The sequence below is a fragment of the Lissotriton helveticus genome, chromosome 2_1 (assembly GCF_964261635.1).
Source record: "Lissotriton helveticus chromosome 2_1, aLisHel1.1, whole genome shotgun sequence".
Lineage (NCBI taxonomy): Eukaryota > Metazoa > Chordata > Amphibia > Caudata > Salamandridae > Lissotriton > Lissotriton helveticus.
In genome coordinates, this window is record NC_136059.1 from 1,989,879,849 (window position 1) to 1,989,901,907 (window position 22,059).

Genomic DNA, 22,059 nt, shown 5'->3' on the forward strand with positions numbered 1-22,059 from the left:
CCATATGTCCTACTTGGAGTGTATAAGACCCTTATCCATTATAAATAGGGCAGACAGGACATCTGCTAAAGTCTAAATAGTCCTTGGACTATTCAGAAAATAAATAATTGAAAAACAATTGTTAGAGCTGTGAATGCTTCCATCTTAATAAGCATGTATGTTTGGTGGTGCGCTCTCGTTTGCATTCATGCATTTGAGACTCGGGAATAGACTTACATTTAAGTAGAAAGTGTTTACCTTCTCCATTTACTAATGAAGTTCTGGAAAACCGCATGGCACCTGACAATTAAATCAGTCAATGTTATCTCACCTTTCAATTAGACATGATTCTTTCCAACATGAGCTGTGTTAATTCACAGAAAACCGTTGAGTCTCCACAACAATAAAATATCCATGTTCCAGATCTTCCTCTGACCTGACCAGTATTTTCATCCAACTAGCTCTAATGTAGCATAGTCATGCACAAGTAATGTATAAATATGTCTACAGGCATATTATGCTCTGGCATTTAACACTTTCTGCAAGGTTTGCTTCAAGTGTAATGAAAAATAGCCAATTATGCAATTTGATGAGATAATCATATAAGTTGCCAATGGAATATTTATGATTAAGATTTTTCCATGTGACGGATAAGTAACTTTCCTAATGTTTCGTACTACCCTCAAATTGTAAACGCACACACTTTAACACAGTGGAAAGTCATTCAAAGATAAATATGTATACACTTTTAAACCTGGAATGCCATAAGCTCTACAGAACAACAATCAACATTATTTAAAATTACAGTGAGTCTAATTAGCATTGACATATTGCTGTATATTGCATCAAGTGACATACACTAGTTACGCTATACTAATTAATAACGATGCATTAGGCAGTCTTCAGATCCAAAATGTGGTGCCGTCGAATCAAGATATGACGCAACTCTCACACCCCAGTAAAGCAATGGGGAGTTTGTCTGCACTGAAGAAAGGGAATAGAAGCAAAGATGGCAAGTGTCATGCCACTTTTCCATTGGGGTGCCCCTGTATGTTACCCCCAAGTAAACCACAAAGGGAAAACATTACAAAAACTGGGGAGGTCACAGGGATGCCATCAAAACATTAAATAAAATAAGGGCATGGATAGTAGACCAGGAAAGAAATGGAAACGGGGAGAGTGCAACATAGAATGCATAGAGGAGAAGGCAAGTTGCTTTTGGCTAACTGAGAGAAGAATCATAACTGGAGGAAGGGGACAAGAGCAAATAGACTAAGCACAGAGGCAAAATAGAAAGGTAATAATGAGGAGAACTCCATGGGATATGGACGTCAGAATAATGGGGGTGGGGGCTTAACTGTCCCATGTAAAAACACTGAGCACTGTCTTTGTTTTCCACAAAATAAAGCAAAGCCTAGTGGGTAAAAACACTTGGAAAGTCTGTCAGCATCAGGTACAATTGTTGAAACATGAATATTTCTCCCAAGTAGGCAGAGCTGCTCCCTAATACAGTTGAGACGTGTAATGCTTCAAGCCCCACTGAGCATGTGCAATGTGGTCTCAGGTAAAACCCCAAGTGTAATAGATACAGGATTCTTGCATTTACCTCAGCCATGTCCCAAAGTATGTGATTTTTGGAAAGGGCTGATCAGCTCACTTTCCAAGATGTTTAATCTAATGGCCCACCTAGAACCCTAAGTGCCATTACTCAGTTGGGTGACAAATATCCTGAGCGCATTCCGAAAATTGTCTAGGATGGCAGTGCGATTAGTAAAAACACAAATGGTGAGACCATGGGGATACGGTTGTGCACCTACTCTCAAAATAGGCTACATAATCTTATTCGCTGTAATGAGCAATTTGAACTGTATGCTGAAATGCGTCCCTCAGCCAAATGACATTTTGGGGCGTTCAGGAAATTACTTACTCTTCCTTGATATCACTTCTGATGCAGCTGCAACAGGTTGTAAGTTAAATGATATAATGCTTGTTGCAGCGTCTAAGGTTTATGGACGGTACTTGTCAAATACTTACTGCTTTATATAATGTTACATGCTAAATGTTGTACTATGTCATTATAGATGAAAAGTGTAACAGATCCTATTCATATATGTAACTCTCTTCCTGTCTAAAAGCATTGCTATCGTTTTTCTAAATTTCACCTTTCACTGTGTATATGCAGCTGAGTCTGTGGTTATATATGAAAATTAAAAAAAAAACATTTTTAAGTTTAAAGAGGACTCATTACGAATTTTTCAGGGTTTTGTACATTTTGTGTTTTTTATTGTTATGTTGTACTCTAGTGTTCAAGTTATTAATGTTCTTGCTTTTTTCCATAGATTCTGAACTTTACTAATCAGTTGAGTCTACCTCCAGGCTGCTGGAATGTATTTTCTTTGAAGCTCAATGCCAAAGACCCTCCAACAAATTTATTTACAAATATTTACTTGGCCACAAATTTGGGAGTGAGATTTGAGATACCTCTTCAGATTCACTCCACGCTATCCAAGGTATTATTCTACTAGTCTTCTGTTGGAAATGCAGCTTTGCTGACTTGTTCTTCTCTTTGGAGCAGCTACTGTACAGTATCTTCTGCAAATTAATTTTGTAGCTCTTTCTAAGATCCATTCATTCCGAACTGTCGGTTAGCCTACCTGTTGTTGCCTGTTGCTTGCAAAAGATATGCAGAGTAGCCATCAATTAAGTTGTAGGCTTCCTCTAGCTTTACCAGCAGCCTCATTTTTCCTGTTCTGTGTTCATTCTGAGTGTGACTCCTCCAACCCTTTCATTAATAAGACAAACGTATGCTCCATGAAAATCATCCTGAGCTTCTAACTAATATTATCCATGCTGTATTAATGATTACGTTAGTGGGCACCATATGCAAGATTACCAGCTGTGATCACCTCAGGTAGGCTTGCCACCAGTAATATCAATACAACTTTATAAATGTTCTTCTTCTGCATTGGTAATGCATAACAGCCATAACTGTAATTCCCTAACACCAAGTTAATAATATTAGTAATAAGTCTTTCCAGCGCAGCACAACCTATATATTTCAAATATCAGTTTACATTTTTTTTTGTGAATTCAGCTATTTTTTTTTCAAATATAAGCATTTGAGTTCTGGAAGTACACATCCTTAGTCGTGAAAACATGCTTTGTATTTCTGGAGTAAATAGACAAATTAGGCCAAGCCCAAGCTTTGAAGTTAGTAGACTGGGCTGTAGGTAGGAACCCTACTTACAGGGCATCAGGAAAGGTGCCAATAGCCCACGAGCTACTCTTTGGAGAAACCCGGCTTAAAAATGAGTGAGTGGGTGTTAAATCTGTATTTCTACCCTTCGACCACTATTTGAATTTATTCACAGAGGAATTCAAGGCTGATTTGCATATGGCCATGTCTGAACTGGGGTGGTGTGGAGTGCAAAAAAACGATGGATTTAGGCCCAGATCTCTGTACTGGGGTGAATGTATGACATTGTTCTGCATTCTGTCCATCAACTGTTGTTTTGCATTTGTCACCCCGAGTGGGATGGGTATGCTCAGGCGTGAGTCCCATGCTCTCCACACCACTGGAGTCAAGCTATCCTGGTTGAAGACGGCTGATAGCCAGAAACCGGTCCTAGGATGCTTGATTCCGGTCCAGGAAAGACATGGCTTGGCAGTTCGGGCTGGACTGTTCCCATGAGGCACAGGGTCAAGGCTGATTTGCATATGGCCATGTCTGAACTGGGGTGGTGTGAAGTGCAAAAAAACGATGGATTTAGGCCCAGATCTCTGTACTGGGGTGAATGTATGACATTGTTCTGCATTCTGTCCATCAACTGTTGTTTTGCATTTGCATCTCCAGTGCAGCAATTCCACCAGCAATATAGAAAGCTTCATGGCCACTTCAGGCCAGTTCAATCCCAGCTGAAAATTCTTCTTAACATTTCCAGACCCCCCCCCCCCCCCATTCATTTTGCAACGGTAGTGGATCAAGTAGATGACACCAACAAAAATGCAGTATACCAACTTCTGCTGGCCTTTCTGCCTCACGAGCCCCTCTGACTTCACCCTCACCCTTGTCCATTAACTTCCAGCAGAGTGAGGGTCTCCCACGGGGCGTGGGAAGCAGTTTCTCGGTGTGCACCCGGGCCCGAAGGTGAGGGTGTGACCGAAGCCTTTTTTGAGGGTGTCGAGGAAGGGTTGGGGTCGACTGTCTTACTTACGACACGTTGAGCTGGAGTGATTTCCTCAACGTCGGAGTCTTCGGCATCTGAGGATCCGATACTCTCTTCGGCGTGCTGGTGTTCTGGCACCTCGACGCCCTCTTCGAAGATGTCGTCGGGGATCGAAGCTGATGAGCGAGCCATAGTTCTCCGAACTCGTCGGTCCCGAATGGTTTTCTTGGAGCGGAATGAGGCACACGCCGAACAGTCTTTGGCCTCGTGCTCCGGTGAAAGGCAAAGGTTGCACACCTCATGTAGGTCGGTGTGGGGAAACTTCGACCCACATTGAGGACACTTCTTGAATGGCGTCCTTTCCATGAGCAAGAAAGTAAGGCCTAGGTAGGCCCGAAGGCCTTCGTCGACTACCAGAATCGAAGACTTCGAAGTGGTAGAGAACCGTGTCGATGTGTAGCGCGATCGAAACAATACCGTCGAACCGGGTGAGGATTGCGCATCGAAGGAAAGTCGGTTCCAAACCGAGCGCAGGAAACACATCCGAGCCCGATGACGGAAAAAAACAATCTGGGGATGGAGCCGATGCCCATGCGCAATGTGGTCCTAAGGAGGAGCCCATGCTCAATGTGTCCTAAGGAGGAGTCCCCTATCTCGTGACTTCCAAAGAACTTTTCAGGACAACAACAAACTGCAAACATCCGGGCCCAACACTAGGTGGCGATCTATGCACGGTGTGCAACTCTGCAGCTCTACATGCCAAGAACAGATGCATACTGGTAAGTAGCATTTTCCTTAGGAGACTCAGCAACAAGGAATTTTCTTAGTATCTGTTAATCAAGCAGGCACCCTCAGTGTGAGGGCAAATGATCATAGTCCTCTTGTGCTGGAGGTCCACAAGTGGGAGCTGTACCTTTGTGGATCTCTTCATCATGACCCAGGAGTCTTTTCAGTTCCAGTTTTTTTGTACACTTCCCTCTCAATGACTCCCTCCAAGATACCTTCAGGTTTTACTGCTTTCAAGGCCTGCTGTTTGTTTTTGTAGATTCTGCTTCTGTCACAAGTACTGTGGGAGGTGTGGGACGATCGAGCACTGTTGAGATCACCCCAGACTGGCCCTCCGAGGTCCTTTTATGTCAAATTCTCCTCAATGGTCATAAGCAGTGAATGATCCCCGCCCACCTGCGGGATCCCGAAGCATATAGCAATATATATACGGGCCCGTGATGAAGGAGTAGTTGACTCCGAAACGCGTAGGACGTTGTGTCTGAATTAAATTGCACCACGAACAGAGGCCATGGCTCCTGTGTTGTTCTTTTCTGGGATCGCAGGGAGGAACACGCTGGTTGAATGTGTAGATTTATATATATATATATATATATATATATATATATCTATCTCCAAACACGAAGGTTGCCCCAATTAAAGGTTTTAACTCACCGTGAGTGGCGTCTACTTGGGGCAGCCTTCGTGTTTGGATATATATATATATATATATATATATATATATATTGCGCTCAAAAAACTTCTCCGTGAAAAAGAAGAGGGCAGCACTCAGGAGAGTTACTATCAGCGTGCAGTTTATTCAGCACAGACAAACGTTTCGGCAGAAAGCCTTCGTCGGTGTCACAGCCCATAATTCAAAAACACACCTTAAATCCAATCAAGTGGTTAGTCATGAACATCAACAAGGGACTAAACCCTCAGCAATACCAAAGGCGCCATCTTAGAGTGGTTTTCTAAGAGTCAAAAAACCATACAGATCTGAACCATGGATTGGTTAAATCAAATACGCAGAGGGCAAAATTCAATAATGCGTTCCAACAATTACACAAAAGAAATAAGGCCGTGGATCGGCAAAGGTCCCTTGGATGAGAAAAATAAACAAATTCATAACCACATACAATCAGGTGCTAAAATTATACATAAATATGTGCAAAAAGGAAGTGGCCTACTTCATATGAGCAGTCAAAGTGGACAGTGATAAATACTATGATTCAACCATAATTAAGAAATATAGAAAAAAGTGGTTAAATAATCAGTCCTGCATCACAGTAAAACAGATACCCCACGTCCGTCCGGCGGGAGATGAGCAAAAGGCTATATACACCATGATCATAACTACACAGTAAGGAATGGACGAAGTAATAAAGTCCATTGAATCAAAGTTTGATAAGTGTAGAAAATGATCTAAGTCAAATTACATACACAAACATACAGATACTAGCACAGTCTAAGAGGAGTGAGATTCGATACGAGATATATATGATATATGTACACACAGTATGCTATTGGATATGGAAAAGTATATACGTATATATACATATATGTACCCATGTGTATATAATTATGCACACAATATTTTACAAAGACTGTTAATCAGCCTGAGTATATAATATACCATGAAATCAAAGCACAATATGTACATATATACATATATTTACATTCAAATTTAAACATTATCGCATTTTCATAGGTTGGCCAAGCTTTCGGATAGATATGCAAGATGTTCTAGCATATAGATGGTATAAAGGCATAACAGAATGACTCCAGACTTATTTCCTGCTCTATTATTTCCCCAAATGAACCACCATATCCTCACCACTATTCATGCCCTTGGGGAACTTAGTAGACAGATCGATTATATATCTGGACTCAAGACGCCTGAGCCTCCTCAACCTGTCTCCACCCCGGGGATTGGATGGGACATAATCCAAGCCAAAGTAGCGCAATTTCGTTCTGTCCCTTTGATGATACTCGGCAAAATGCCTCGCTACTGGGTAAGTGGGGTCCACTTTGTCGATAGCCCTCTGATGTTCAAGCACTCTCAGTTTAAGTTGGTTGATGGTACTACCAATATATCTGAGACCGCATGGGCATATCAGACAGTACACAGCGTAGGTGGTACTGCAGGTGATAAACTTGTTGATTTTCTTAGTTATACCTGCATCAGGGATATCATATTGCAGGACCCTACGGCTGTTGCTACACGCTTTACATTTCCCGCATGGGAAAAAACCACTCATGGTTTTTAAAGTGTTGGTATTACTTTGAGTGGGTAGGGGTTCTAAATGACTGTGTACTAGCGCATCTCCCAGAGACCTCGCCTTGCTAAAGGTCACCTGGGGATGTGCAGGCATATCCTCTCTAAGTACCTCGTCTGTGAGCAAGATGTGCCAATTCTTGCGCATCAAGCTCCTCAGTCTGTCAGCACCTGCAGAGTAGGGGGTAATCATTCTAAAGACATTCCCACTGTTCTTATCTGGCGGCCTTGCTTTTTCAGCTAACAGCTCAACTCTCGAAATCGTTCTCACTTTTTTCAATGCATTGGACAAAAGTGGCTCATCATAACCTCTGGATCGAAAGCGAGAAAGACATTCCGAGGCAGCCGCCTCGAAATCCTTATCTTGGGTGCTGTTCCTTTTGATTCTCAAGAGTTCACCATAAGGGATACTCTTGACAAGCTTCGGTGGGTGGGCACTACTTGCAAACAGGATAGAGTTTCCTGCCGTCTCTTTTCGGTAAAGGGACGTTTGGACTCGACCTCCTTCAATGTGAACCCGTAGGTCCAAATAGTGAGCTGCCACCCCACTAATGGTCCCGGACAGGTGCACATTGTAGACATTGTTATTAAGGATATCAATGTATTTTCTGGCCGATTCCTCTGTACCCTGCCACACGATGAACAAGTCATCTATGTAGCGGTACCAGTGTACCAGTGGCGGTCGCCAGTAGGTATATATAGTTAGGATTTTTTCTCTATGGGATTTTTGAAAATTCTATGTCTAATAACTTTGGCGTTTGTGGACGGAATTGGCTGAAATTTTCAGGAAAATGGCACATTTTGTTTCTGAGCAGCCCCTGAAAATTTTGGGGGGGTTCGTCAAGGGGGGGCCGAGAAAAAAGGGGGGTCCCAAAACACGTTTTTCCCATGTTAATTTCCATAGGGCGGTTGGCCTCACTTTTAGCCCGAACGGCTGAATGGATTTGCACGAAACTTGGCAAAATTGTAGGGACTGGTAGCCCGATGTGCCTTTTGTAGGTCTCAATATATGTGCTCCAGTGGATTTTGAGAAATTAACGTTTAAAAAAAGATATATATCTGTAACAGCGGACCGGGCAGCGTCCCAGGACGCGTACTTTTCGCGCAACGGAGCTTTGTGAAGCGAAGCTGATTGGTTCTCCGGCGTCTGTCAACATTCCAAACAGTCCGTAGCGGCCGCCATCTTGTCTCTCGGTAGGATCGAGAGACAAGAGGAGGCGAAAGCGAAGGGGCAAATGACCATAAGGGGGAATAGTAGATCCTCGCTGACCCCCTAGGTTTGATGTGGAGGTTTTAAAAGGGCCCCGCGGGGCAAAAAAAAATAAAATAATAATAATCGAACGGCTGAATGGATTTGCACGAAACTTGGCAAAATTGTAGGGACTGGTAGCCCGATGTGCCTTTGCTAGGTCTCAATATATGTGCTCCAGTGGATTTTGAGAAATGAACGTTCAAAAAAAGATATATATCTGTAACAGCGCTCCGCTTCGCGTACTTTTCGCGTTACGGAGGTTTGCGAAGCTGATTGGTTTTTCGGCGTCTGTAAACATTCCAAACAGTCCGTAGCGGCCGCCATCTTGTCTCTCGGTAGGATCGAGAGACAAGAGGAGGCCAAAGCGAAGGGGCAAATGACCATAAGGGGGCATAGTAGATCGTCCCTGACCCCCTAGGTTTGATGTGGAGGCTTTGAAAGGGTCTCGCAGGGCAAAAAAATATATACCGTTTTTTTAGTTTTTTTGCGTGGAGTGCGCTCGGTTCGCGAACCGGGAAGCGTTCTGGGGAGCGTACTTTCTTGAAAATTAGTGAAAAAAGTTAGAGTAAAATAATAATTGTGAGTGATCAGATGTAGGGTAGCTCTGAGAAGAGCTTTTGGGTTTATGGTACATTTAGGTACTTATAAGTAGGTACCAATGCACATTCTTAAATTCAGAGTGAAAACTCTGTTGCCCTCATCTGAGAAGTGAACTCCATCTCCTCTGTAGATATCTTGCATGTAGTAACGCAAGTTATTGTTGTACAGGGAGCCCATTCCATGGTCTCTCATGTAAGCTGAAACAGATTTGTTTACATGCTTCCTCGATTTCTCAATTTGTGGACAAAATTGGTTCGACCACCTCCATTTCTGTCTTTGGCATATATTTGAATATACCAAGGCAGTCTGAGGAAAAAGTGCCATCAATTGCTCAAAGGTGTCCTTTAAAAGCATTTCCAGACCTACCCCAGTCAAAGTGCCCAAATCATTACCTCCACAGTGCACAATTAACAGGTCAGGTTTGGGCAAATGCATAAAGGTTTTCACCAATGGTATCAATTGGTGACATTTTAATCCTCTGTGGCCAAACCACTTAATTTCCACATCTTGTAAATTGAGGTTAGGTAAATTCCTGTTTTCAGCGTACCTTTGAGCCCAATAGATGTAACTATGTCCAACAATCCAGACAGAAAACATGGTGAGAGAAGGTTCTGCTGCAGTCAGATGAAGTGTGGCAATGAAATGGCAGTTGAAAAAATGAGAGTGTAAAATGAAAAAAACTGAGGAGTTTCTGTGTTAATGAAGCAGTAAGAGTGATTGGTGGATTTTGATTGCTGAAAACAGAAAGTTAGTGTGCATGGATGAGTTCGTTGAAAGATGTATTTTGAGTGGCGAAGAAAAAATCATTAAATGAAAGAATGCTCTGGATATGCAGGTGCACTGAGAGTTCAGAGTTCAATTGCAACATTGTTGTGTGAGAGGTCTTGCAAGAGGTGGTTGCTATGCAGAAAAAGCAGAGAGGGGGCAGAGGGGGGAAGGGTTTTGCTTTGAAAAAAAGTGAGGGAAGAGTTTTGATTGGGTGACATGAGAGATATGTGTGAGGAATTAAAGCATTTCTGTGCTTTTGATAGCTGCAGACTCTGGAGTGCATACCTTTTGCTCTGCTGAAGACAAATTGGTGTGTTTCTGAGACTGTTTTGAAACTCAAAGTATTTGCTAAGGTGAGAAAAGATTTCTTTAATTTAGATAGAAAATAGTGTGCTTTAAGGAGAAAATTATGAAGAAAGTTGTGTTTTTCAAATGTTGCTTTGTCTCAAGTGTTTCACAAATAGATTTTGTTTCTTTGAGAAATTGTAATTGGAGAAAATGTGAAGTATTAGTACTGACAGGGCTTTTATGTGCATAGGAGCTGTGGAGTGTTTTCAAATTATGACTTGTAAATCGTTTTTGAGAAAAAGCAATGGTTTTAATATTGATGAGAAGGATATAATGGTGTCTGCTTCTTTATAAGGTAATTGAGAGTCTCTGATGTTATTTTTCCCATTTCAATGTAAGAAGTTTGTCTGTGGAGCAAATTGCTTGTAAATATGCTCCCACCTGTGCATGTCAAATTTAGATTTTGAATGTTTCCGTTACATAGGCATGTTAAAGGTGACTGAAACATGCTGCAAAGGCAATCAAAAAATGCTTTTATGTGTCTTAAGGACATTTTAAGTCATTTCCCCATGTGCAGTGTTTTCAAATTATGAGTTGAAAATCGTTTTTGAGGTAAAGGAATGTTTTCAAAATTTATGTGCGCCATATGACCCCAAATTTCTTTTTCAGGGGTGCAGCAGGGTGTTCTTGAGACACCCCTGCACCGTCGGAAAAATTCGTAATTTGCGATGAGGTAATTGCTAATCGCAAATTGCACCTTCATTCCTATGGGCCTCCTGCTGCATGGAAATGAATGGGTAATTTGTAATTAGCAAATAGGTCATCGCAAACTAGGAATGGTAAAGAATCGCTATTTATTCCTTAAAGTTCGCTATTTAGGAAATGCAAAAAACTTTGATGATACATATGGCGGTTTATCTCTAACAAGATAAGAAGCATAGGGATAGATTTATGATGACTGGCGCATCACCAGGGATGTGTTAGTCATTCTGTGCCGCTGTTCCGTCACCTATGGTGTGCTGCATTTACAATGCGGCGCATCATGGGGCAAAAACAGCACAGATGCGTGACGTATTTGTGCCGTAAAGTTGGCGCATTGCTGGAGTTGTATCGCAAGTGTGATGAAGCTCCAGTAAGGTTGAGGGGTGCCCCTGTCGCAGGGTTTCTGTTCTGACACAGAACTGTGGACAGAGGATTGGAACCTCGGCGAATTAGGGTGTCCCAAAACTCACGTTAGTAATCAAAACCCCTTAGCAAGCTAGGTACAGTGTCACATTGGATATAACAAACTCTCAATGTTTAGACAATCCAGAATATGAACTTATAGTACCTCAGGATACGTGGAACTCATGAACAGTCGGTCGTTATATATTTCTTAGAAACGAGAACATGGAGTTAAGAAGAACACATGTGTATTTGAAATGTTTATTTACTAATGCCGTCTTCTCAGGCGTAGTATCTTAGATTATACAAGTACACATATTATCAGTAGCAAAATTACCAGCATAGTCAATAGTACATAAAAAGCGAATGGTGACAGTATGTTAACATGCTGTAAATGAATAAGAGTTAGCAACACTTATAAGCAGCCGCGGGCCGTGGAGGGAGTTACGGTGGGCAGGGAGGCGGGGAGGGGGAGGGGCAGGGTGGAGAGGGCTCCACCCTGCCCCTCCCCCTCCCCGCATCCCTGCCCCACCGTAACTCCCTCCACGGCCCGCGGCTGCTTATATCTCACCCTCCCTAATACACATAATATATTATTTGCTAAGAAGGTCTCTTTGTGTTGGTTTAGGGCGTGCCGATACTTTAGTGTCTTAGATTTGAAGGAATCACATCAGCATAGAAAAGATAATCCATATGCCGTGCTTAATATCGCCAACGGCATTGTGCCATAATATTCTAGCATGCGATTGCGGAACAGTGTCAGCAGCTGCAGGGCGGGAGCTTGCACAGGAGGGACATCCATATTTAAAAATGTAAAAAAGCACAAGAGCGTCCGCTGGTAATGCAAGTAAAAATGGGAGTCCACGAAGCAGAGTGGAAAAAATAGAATGTAAGAAAGCAGGGATGACTCCAAAGATTTTCTCAAATGAAGTCACGAGACCACTGGTAACAACTTTAAAAAAGTGCGCCAGGCCCTTTGTGGAGGACGCGTTAGAGATAGTCCGAACCATCTTGCTGAAATGGAAAGGCGAATCTGTATTTAAAAGGGTCTGCACCTCTGTACGGGTGTTCGCTGTGTGAAGCACGAAAGTTTCACGGGCCGAACTCAAGGCCACCTCTCTCTGAGACAAAATAGCTCTTATTCTTGCCATGCCGTTGAAATGTGCTGCCAAGGTTGGTATTTGTGGCCAGATTGAAAACTCCCTATGTTCATGTGTGGGAGGAAATAGAACATTTCTGCAGCAAATAACCCGTTCATTTACTGTTACGATAAAATGAATACTTTTAATTAACCCAGAACAATCTTCATTATTGAGCATCAAATAACTACCATTTTCCAAGAACTTGAACGTGGGGATGATAGCAGGAACTGGTGTGCCTTGCAACACGCAAGCCATATTTGGTCGGTGTTTGTTGCATGAACCGTGTAACTGTATGTGCCTACACATTAGTGAATGATCTGGCGTCTCAGTGCATTCCTCTCCATTCAGATAAAGTTCTTGATCATCTTTGAAAATCTGTATGTGTATGGAAGCGACCAGACTTCATGAAGAAAACCACTACCTAAAGGTTAATAACGACCTATTGGTATATATTTCATACAATTTGAAAACTTATATAAAGCAAAAGGCAGCGTTATTAAACCGTGGATAAGGCACGTTGCCAAAGCAGTCAACCTTTTGGATTTATACTGGAAATGTTAAAGGAAGAGTTACGGAGTAGGGCCTGTAAATCTTTAATAGACAACGAGTAAAATTACTCCAACCATCATATTCCTCTAACTCCGGGATAGTAGGGGTGTTTAATTTTTTAGAAGTAGCCAATCCAAAGCATTTGGTCTGGGAAATTGTTTCATTCACAAACCACATATGTTTTGGGATGAGACATGCACGGTGGAAAGCCTCAGTGCCTTGTACCTGCCAGGTTCGTGAACCCCAAACTGATGTAGATCCTGGATATTTTTACTCTGTATTACGTTAGCATGGTCTCATTACTGGTTTAAACGCCATTTTTCCTTTTTTGTAACTTCTGCACACAACACTTAGTTGTTGCTTTAGCTTTCAGCCTACCTGCGTCAAGATCTATGCCTGCTTCAAGCAGGCGCAGGGTTTTGATGTAGCTTTGTCCTATCTGATTGTAAATGCGGCACACCGTGGGTGGCAGAGCAGCGGTGCACGTTAACTGGTGCATCCCTGGGGATGTGCTAGTTAATATAAATCTGCCCCTTTACATTTAATTATGTGCAGGGGACACAGAGTAGGTGAGGTTTATCCAAGGTTAAGAAGAGATGAGTCCTGTTCAGTGAAAAATTGGAGATAGGCTTCAGTATATTATATACTTAAGTAGTGTGTTAAGTTTTTGATGACTGTTATTAATTTACTGTTGGGTAATAGTGGTTAATAACATTTTTTATTATATTTTACCACAGATTCAACTGCAGATTATTTCAAGATTTTAGGATGCCTAGCAAAGAAAGAGTAAGAAAGGCTGCAAAACGTCAAAGACAGCAGGACCATGGAATAATGCAGCAGTCCTCTAACAAAAAGATTTGTCAAGTCACCAAGAAAGCACGGGGTAAGAGTCGAAAAACAGTCATAAGAAATATGTGTAGTAAAAAAAATATTACTACAGAAAATGTTTCAGTCCAGAAAAGGAGAAAGAATTCAAATGGTAAGGAAAGGCCAATGAGAAATGTTACTGCTAGAGTAAGAGATAACTCTATGCATGAAAGTAGAAGGAAACAACAGTTTAGGGATATTCGTAAACGAATGTTCCGCAACAGGATAATTGGGAATTTGTTAAAAAATATTAAGAAAGGTCAGCAGAAAGTGGTTTTTTATAAGAGAAAAAAAATAGTTGAGAAAGTTATTGATCAGGCATTTGAAATTAAACGTAAGTTATTTATTTTGACAATCAATAGAATTAGGAAGCTAAACAAGGTAATTTATGATTTCAAAAGAAATAGTAGATGGAAGAGAATAGTTAATCGTAGTAATTTTTGTGAAGTTTTTTCTGGAGAATGGATGCATAGTTCAAGCTCTGAGGCATTTTTTAATGAGGAGAGTTATTTCCAGGATAATGATTTGGTGCATGCAGTTGACACCAGTGGTCGAGCTTATGAAGTGAAAGATGGTTGTCCAGTTGAAAAAGAAAAACTTGTGAGAACAGAGATAGAAGAGGTGTTAGGTAATGAGGTTTTAGGGAGACGTCCTAAGGGTCCTGTGTACACCTGGAAGTGTAGTAGTATTTGCAGTGTACGACAGGATTCCATCAATTTGCTTTGTGATTTTATACGGTCATTTAGTAAGAAAAGTTTGAAGCAGAAAATGAAGTTGTTGCAAGAATTAGATCCTTGCAGAGTGAGAGAAGTGATAGGTTTGCATGGTCATTCACTGGCTTGTCTTTCCAGGAGAGTATGCCAGAGTGTTTTTCATCATTTCAGGATGCTAGCAGTGCATCATAATAAAGTGAGGAAATTAGTTAGAATGTTGTATTATGCTAAGAGTCCAGCAATTATGCTTAAACAATTATGCGCTGCTCTTTTGCATGGTTCTGAAATAGATGTGAAGAATATATGTGAAGAAATTGAGTTTTGTTACTTTGGAAGTAAAGAGGAGAATGTTGAAATTGACCAAGAAGAAGAGAGTAATGTGGAAGATAGTGTACAGGTTTCCAGTACAGATAATTTCCAGAGGGAAATTGCGACGTTTGAAGTGAAATCAAGTGAGAGGCCAAATTTCACTTGTGTGTGTTGTCGACGCACTTATTATAAGAATCAGACTAAGTTAGTGGATTTATATGGAAAAAGTGAAAGGGAAAATAATAGTGAATGGAAGGATTTTACAACATACTTGATGGTAGAAAATTGTTTTGATTTGGGATTGGATCAACGTGTGTGTACTTATTGTTGTAACAAATTAAATCAAAACCAGATGCCTGTTAGAGCAGTTCATAATAATCTGGAATTGGTTGAGATTCCTTCTGAATTGAAGGATTTAAATACTTATGAATCTATTTTGATTCAAAGTATCCATCCCTTTCAGGCTATTGTAAGAATGGAGCCAAAGACAGGGAAATTGCCTCCATCAGATTTACAGAGAGGATTAAAGGGAAGAGTTGTTTATTTGCCTCTAGATTTGAAGAAAAACATTAACACAATTGGAGTAGAAAAAGTGGAAGAGGAACCTCTTGTTATCTTAGTTAATGGGGTTCCGACAAAGAATAAGAAAATATGGCAAGATTTAGTAGATGTTAGGAAAGTCAAAAGGGCAACATTGTATTTGAAAAAATATAATAAATACTATAAAAATGTATATGTTGCAGAAGAGGAAGTAAGTGAGGAAGAGGATAGCGATTTGTGTGCTGGTCAAATTGAGAAAGTAGAACCCTGTACTAGTGAAGAAATATATGAACATTATAGTGTTCATCCTTTGCATTCCAAGGAAGTCATGGGGAATGCTATTGAGTTGTTTCAAATGAAACAAGCGAAAGGGAGTCCCATTAGTGTTTGGGAGGAAAGTTTGGAAGCTCGGTGTTTCCCACAGCTTTTTCCAACAGGTCAGGGAGGAAGATATGATGAGCGACCTCATCAAATTCCTGCTTCTGAATACCGGACTTTGCGATTGTATGCAGGAGATCTTAGGTTTCGACAATGCATTCCTTATTTGTTTCATCTCCTGTTTGAAAGCGATCTGTCTGGACTGTCATATGCAGTGAACCACATCTTGAAAAGTGGTATACACATGCAAAACATCTCGGCAAGTGACTTTATGGATAAAGTCAATGTCCAAGACAGTATTTTGGATTCTCACCTGATTAATCTCATGGCGTGTCAGCGTGGTACTAATGAGTACTGGTACCGTCGTCATGGTGATTTAAAATGTATGCTGAGGAACTTAGGAACTCCCACATGGTTCCTCACTTTGAGCTGTGCTGAGTATGGCTGGGAAGACTTACTTGAATTTCTACGAGAGGCAAATGCTAACGTAGAAAACATCGAATTCAAGACACCCGGAGAACTGTGCTCTTTGGATCCAGTCAATGTATGTAGGTACTTCAATCATAGATTTGAAGGTATGATGTCTTTCATCATGAATAAGAAGAATCCACCTCTTGGAGAGGTGTTGGATTTCTTCTGGAGGAAGGAGTACCAAGCAAGAGGTGCTCCTCATATACATATGTTGCTGTGGATCAAGGATGCACCTAAATTTGGAACGGATGCAGACGACTCAGTGATGAGTTTCATAGAACAGTATTCTACGTGTGCTGTTCCAAACGCAAAGGAGAAAAAAAGCCTAAGAGAAAAAGTTCTACGTTTCCAAAGCCATCGATGTGGAAAGTACTGTCGTCGTAAATTCCGGAACAAAGACAAGTTCTACACCAAATGTCGTTTCGGCTTTCCACGATCGGTGATTTCTAAAGGAAGAGTGAACAGTTTGATGTCTTCGCTGCGACATAATGTGATGAAGAAATCACCTAAAAACACATACAATTTGAAGAGGAACGAAGAGTCTAAGTACATTAACGACTACAACCCGGTGATTTTGTCCATGTGGAATGCTAACATGGATATACAGTTTGTGGCTGATAACTGTATGGCTGTGGCTCGGTATGTGACATCTTACATCACCAAAAAAGAGAAGACAGAATTGAAGGATATGTGGGAGGACATTTCCCATGAAAAGAGCCTCAGCAAGAAGTTGTACAGTTTCAGTCTGAAGATGTTGTCGCATCGAGAAATCGGAGCTTACGAATGTTCTGACCGGTTGTCTTCAGCAAGTCTCTATGCCAAGTCCAGGAGTATCGTTTGGGCGAGTGTTGGTCTTGCTGCAACGCGTAATCGAGTTCTGAAACCTGTGCGGGAAATTGAGTATTTGGCGGAAAAGGAGCCAAACAGTACCGACATTTTGAAGAGCAACATGTTGGATACATATTATCCAAATCGAAGCAGTCACCTCGAGAATGTTTGTCTGTATGAGGTTCTGCAAAATTACATATTCAAGAGGAACATCAAAGAAGATACTGAGAAAGGAGTGTATGCTGTAATAGGAAGTGAGGGATGTCTGGTCAAGCAAAGAAAATGCCACTTGATAAACCATCGAAAATTGAGTGGCGAATCTCCTGAAAAAAAGGAGTTTTTCTATTTAGCACTTTTGCAACTTTTTAAGCCTTGGCGTGCAGAAGAGGAACTGCTTGGAGATTTCCTTTGTTACGAAGACTCATTCAATGCTGCCAAGGAGACCATAGAATGTCCTGCTTTTGCCAAATATGTAGAAATGTTGAATGTGGAAATTGAGCAGGAAGCAACGATTGCAGCCGAGATTGCCAGAGACAGTTCTCAGGACAGTCAGAGTTCTGCTTCATTGAGTCAGGATCCACTAGGAGGACCTCTTATCGAAAATGAAGCTGCCACTGCTATGAATGAAGTGGAAAGAGCCATGGCACATGCTCAGGAGGATGCGGTTAACTTAGAAGAGTTGGAAAGACAACTCAACGTTGAGCAGAGGAAAATATATGACGAACTTACCATGCAAATTGATCATGGATTAAGTCATGACAAGAAAGAGTGCTCATGTACGTCGTTGAAGCCTGTCCGACTGTACGTGAGTGGAGAAGCGGGAACTGGAAAAAGTTTCCTTATTAAAGCAATTTCATGTTATTTGCAGGAAAGGACAGAGTCATCGCTGTCTTGTGTTGTCACCGCTCCAACTGGACTGGCAGCACATAACATTAAAGGGATTACTTTACATCGTTTACTGATGCTGCCAGTGGAGCATGACAACAAATTAGAATATCACAAGCTATCTGGAGATGCTTGTTTTGAAGTTTCAAGAGTCTTGAGGAAAATGAAACTTCTTATCATTGACGAAGTAAGCATGGTTTCCAATGTCATGCTTGCCTTTGTGCATTTGAGAATGCAAGAAGTTCTCAAAACAGAGTATGATGTGTTATTTGGTGGCAAACACATCATTGTTTTCGGAGATCTTCTGCAGCTGACACCAGTGAAAGGGCAACCTGTGTTCAAAATGCTCACGCATGAAGATACCAGGAAGTGCTTAGGGAGTATTGGCAACGTCAATATATGGTTAAACTTCAATTATGCTGAACTGCATGAAAATATGCGTCAGGCAAAGGATGAAGTTTACAAGACTATTCTACAAGATGTTAGAATTGGAAAAGTGACCGAGCATGGGAAAGAAGCTTTACATGCACGATTACTGACAAATTTATATCCAGACGAAGATGTTGTGCCTGAGAATATTTTTCAGAAAGTTACTGAGAAAAAATCTGGAATATGTTTGATGCCAACTCTTGCAGAATGTGCCAAATTCAACAACAAAATGTTGCATTTAGAAAAGCAAGAGATTGTGAAATTGGAAGCTATTGACAGAGTAGAGCATATGGGATCAACAATTATTTTGTCTGAGAATCTGAAAACAAAATTGGATTCATTAGAGAAGAGTATATCTAAAACTGCGGGTTTTGAAAAGACTCTGAATGTGTGCTTGAACTGCCGTATAATTTTAAGAAGGAATTTACATGTTGAAAGAGGTCTGGTAAATGGATCAATGGGTAATGTTGTTGATTTTGTGAAATACAGAAATAGAGATGGAATTGAATTTTTAAAAATTAAATTTGATGGCATTGAGGAAGTACAGCTAATTGCTCGTTGTTCTGCTAGATTTTTGCTTGTAAAAGACTTATATGTTCGTCGTAAGCAGTTTCCTGTTTGCTTGGCATATGCGGTGACAATCCATAAATCGCAAGGTTTAAGTGTAGACTGTGCATTGGTGAATATTGGCAGTTCTGTGTTCAAGGAGGGTATGGCATATGTGGCATTGTCACGAGTTAGGACTTTATCGGGATTGTACTTGATTGAGTGTGATGTCACAAACATTTGTGCGGATCTAGATTGTGTTAAGGAATACAATAGGTTGAGAAGAGAGTATGCGCCACATTTGCCTCAGTATCCTTTGTTTGAGAAACGTGTGGTAGGCCGGAAACGAAGAAATGTGACCAATACTGGGGAGGTTGTAGCAAAAAGACGAAAAGTCGATGAACCTGAAATTATAAGCAGAAACAAAAAGGATTCTGTTGAAGATGTTGTTGGTTTTCAATTTGAAAACAGTTCTGGTGTCAACTGCTATGCTAATGTAGTGATTAATGTTTTGTTTTCTCTACAAAATGTAAAAGAAGAGATTGTGGTCAATTCTGATCAAAGATTTTGCAGTTTGTTAAATTCTGTGTTAGAGAAATGTAGCACTGATAGAACAAACATAGAAAGTGTGTCTGAAATTCGAAATCTGTTAGACAGATGTTCAGGCCAAACACAATTCTCTCAAAATAGTCAGCAAGATTGTCAGGAGTTTTTAATGTATATGCTTGATGTATTGTATGCTGAAGGTGTAGATGTAGATCATCTGTTTGGGCTTTCTTATCAATGGCAGCATGACTGCGAGAACTGTAGGGTATCAAGTAGTACTAGTGTAGACTCAGAAAGATTTATATATTTAACTTTGCCAGACAGTAAATCAGTCTCTTTTAATAAGCTAGTAAAAGCAGCTGATCACAATATGGAGTGTAGGCAATGTAAATCTGAAATGATGTCCACATTATTTATACGAACATATGGCCAGTATGTCATTTTAATGTTCCAACGATGTAGGCCTGATGGAACAAAATTGACAACTTTAATTAAAAATGTTGTGGCTTCACAGTTGTCAATATCAGGAAGGACTTTTGTAACTGTAGCAATTATATATCATGATGGTTCTTCAATAACATCAGGACATTATACAGCTTATTTAAAGTGTAGAAATGGCTGGTCATTCTGCAATGATTCTGTTTTAATTTTCAAAAAAAAATTGCCATATGACCTTAAAAACTCTTACCTGGTGTTTTTAAAACCAAAATTTTAGGGAAAGAATCTCGGGATGTGCTCTGAGGAATTTCAAGAAGTTCTCATGGCTCCTACACTATTTGGCCTTGAAGATAAGTGTAGTACAGAGACATAACTTTTTACCATAACACTGGACGTTATTGAGAAATATGTGCACTTTGAATGAGTTCAGAAAAACTATTTCTTTTTATAAGCTAATTGAAGCAGCGAATCAAAACATGGAGTAGAGGGAATGTAAGTCTGCAATGCTGTCTACTGTTTTACATTGCTTTGTGATTAAAAGTGATGTAGAGAATTAAATAATTGTACTAGTCATAAAGGTAGTGTAAGTCTGCTTCATAGTAAGCAGTATCAGTGTGATAGGAAATGTAGAACATGATTGAGCAAGAAGGGGAAGATATTACTAGTCCAGGATTGTGTAAATGATCTTCAACATTTTAATTCTGAAAGTTGTGGAAATGCGAAAAGACGGGATTGGCTAACAAGAAATCCAAGAGTTATACATGGCTCTGACAAGATTTGGCCTTGTGGAATCTTGTGGTAGAGAGCAAGAAGTCATTTATTGTATGTAACATGTTTTTGAAAACGATGGAGGTTTTCTTTCAGAAAGTGGCGGGTTGAAAGTAATAACAGCACAACAGAGTGTAAGCTGTTCATAGGACATCCTTGGCCGTCATGGAAAGTAAGTTAACTTTAAGGAGTTCTGAATTCTGATTTCTAATGTTGTATGGGTTTTTTAAACACAATCATTTTGATTGTGTTTTTTTTCCCCGCTGTTATATGATGAATACCTTCAAGTCACTGTTTTAGTGAAATTTGATACATTCTGAGAACAGCAAAAATAAACCATTTAACATGTATAATTAATTCTGTTCTGTTTGCATTTATGATGTACATGTAGAACTGTGTAGGAGGCATGGAGAAGGTGAGGCTTCTGTAAGTGTCAAAGTTGTTGCATACAGTGCTCATATTCTACGTAGTCTTTTATATTTCATTACTTTCACTGTTTCTGACTGATCTAAAAAAATTTTTTTAAAAAGAACAGTAAGTATAAGGGAAGGAAACAGACAGTTATGTTAAAAGAAACACAGCTATAGGGAATAAACTAGGGATACTGTTACCCGCAATCCTCTGCTGATGATGTCACTGAGCATGTCATGAATGATGTAATATGTGACATCATCAGCAGTGGATTACGGGTAATAGTATCTCTAGTTTACTCCCTTATAGCTGTCTTTCTTTTAACATAAGTGTCTGTTTCCTTCCCTTATACTTACTGTTCTTTTTTTAAAAAATTTTTTTTGGGTTCGCTTCCGGTTCGCGTACCGGGGAGCGAACTGGGAAGCGAACTAAGAGAAATAGAGGTTGGCACAGTTGCAAATATTGTACCAATTTTTTAATAACGGGGAGGTAGTTCTGAAAAGAACTTTTTTTTAAATTGTTTTTGTTGTTTTATATTTTTTTTATTATTTTTCTGAACATTTTTTTACTTTTTTTGAATTTTTCTGAACAGTTTTATATTTTTTTGGGGTTTTTTTCGGAGGGGGCAACGAAAACGATTCATTGTAAAGGGCTCAACAGGAGCAAGAAAACAAAAAAAAAAGAATTTATTGTTTGGGGAGTTTCGGACAAACATGAGCATGATTGTCAATAGCTCTGTTGATCAGAGTGATGCTACTTTCTGCGTAGCAAATGAATCGACTGCAATGTACGCAGACTTGTTTTACTTCACGAAATCTCGTTTGTATATTTGGCACCATCTCCCTGCCCTCTGGTCCCGTTACTTCCGGTACAACAGATCTTCTGGCCATAATAGGGAGATTATCTAGGTCGTCCTGTTCCTCTTCTTCCTCTTCTTGCTGAATTATAACTTTAGCAGGTGGTCCACTCTTCCTTGGAT

At 40.4% G+C, this 22,059-nt stretch overlaps 1 protein-coding gene across 1 annotated transcript in view; it reads left to right on the forward strand.

The window, feature by feature from the left end:
- TMEM131L (transmembrane 131 like) overlaps positions 1 to 22,059 on the forward strand; it is a 673,742-nt gene that overhangs the window by 370,035 nt on the left and 281,648 nt on the right. The window contains exon 14 of the mRNA XM_078676947.1: positions 2,319 to 2,489. Within this exon, the coding sequence (XP_078533073.1) occupies positions 2,319 to 2,489 (171 nt within the window). The remainder of the gene's footprint in view (positions 1 to 2,318; positions 2,490 to 22,059) is intronic.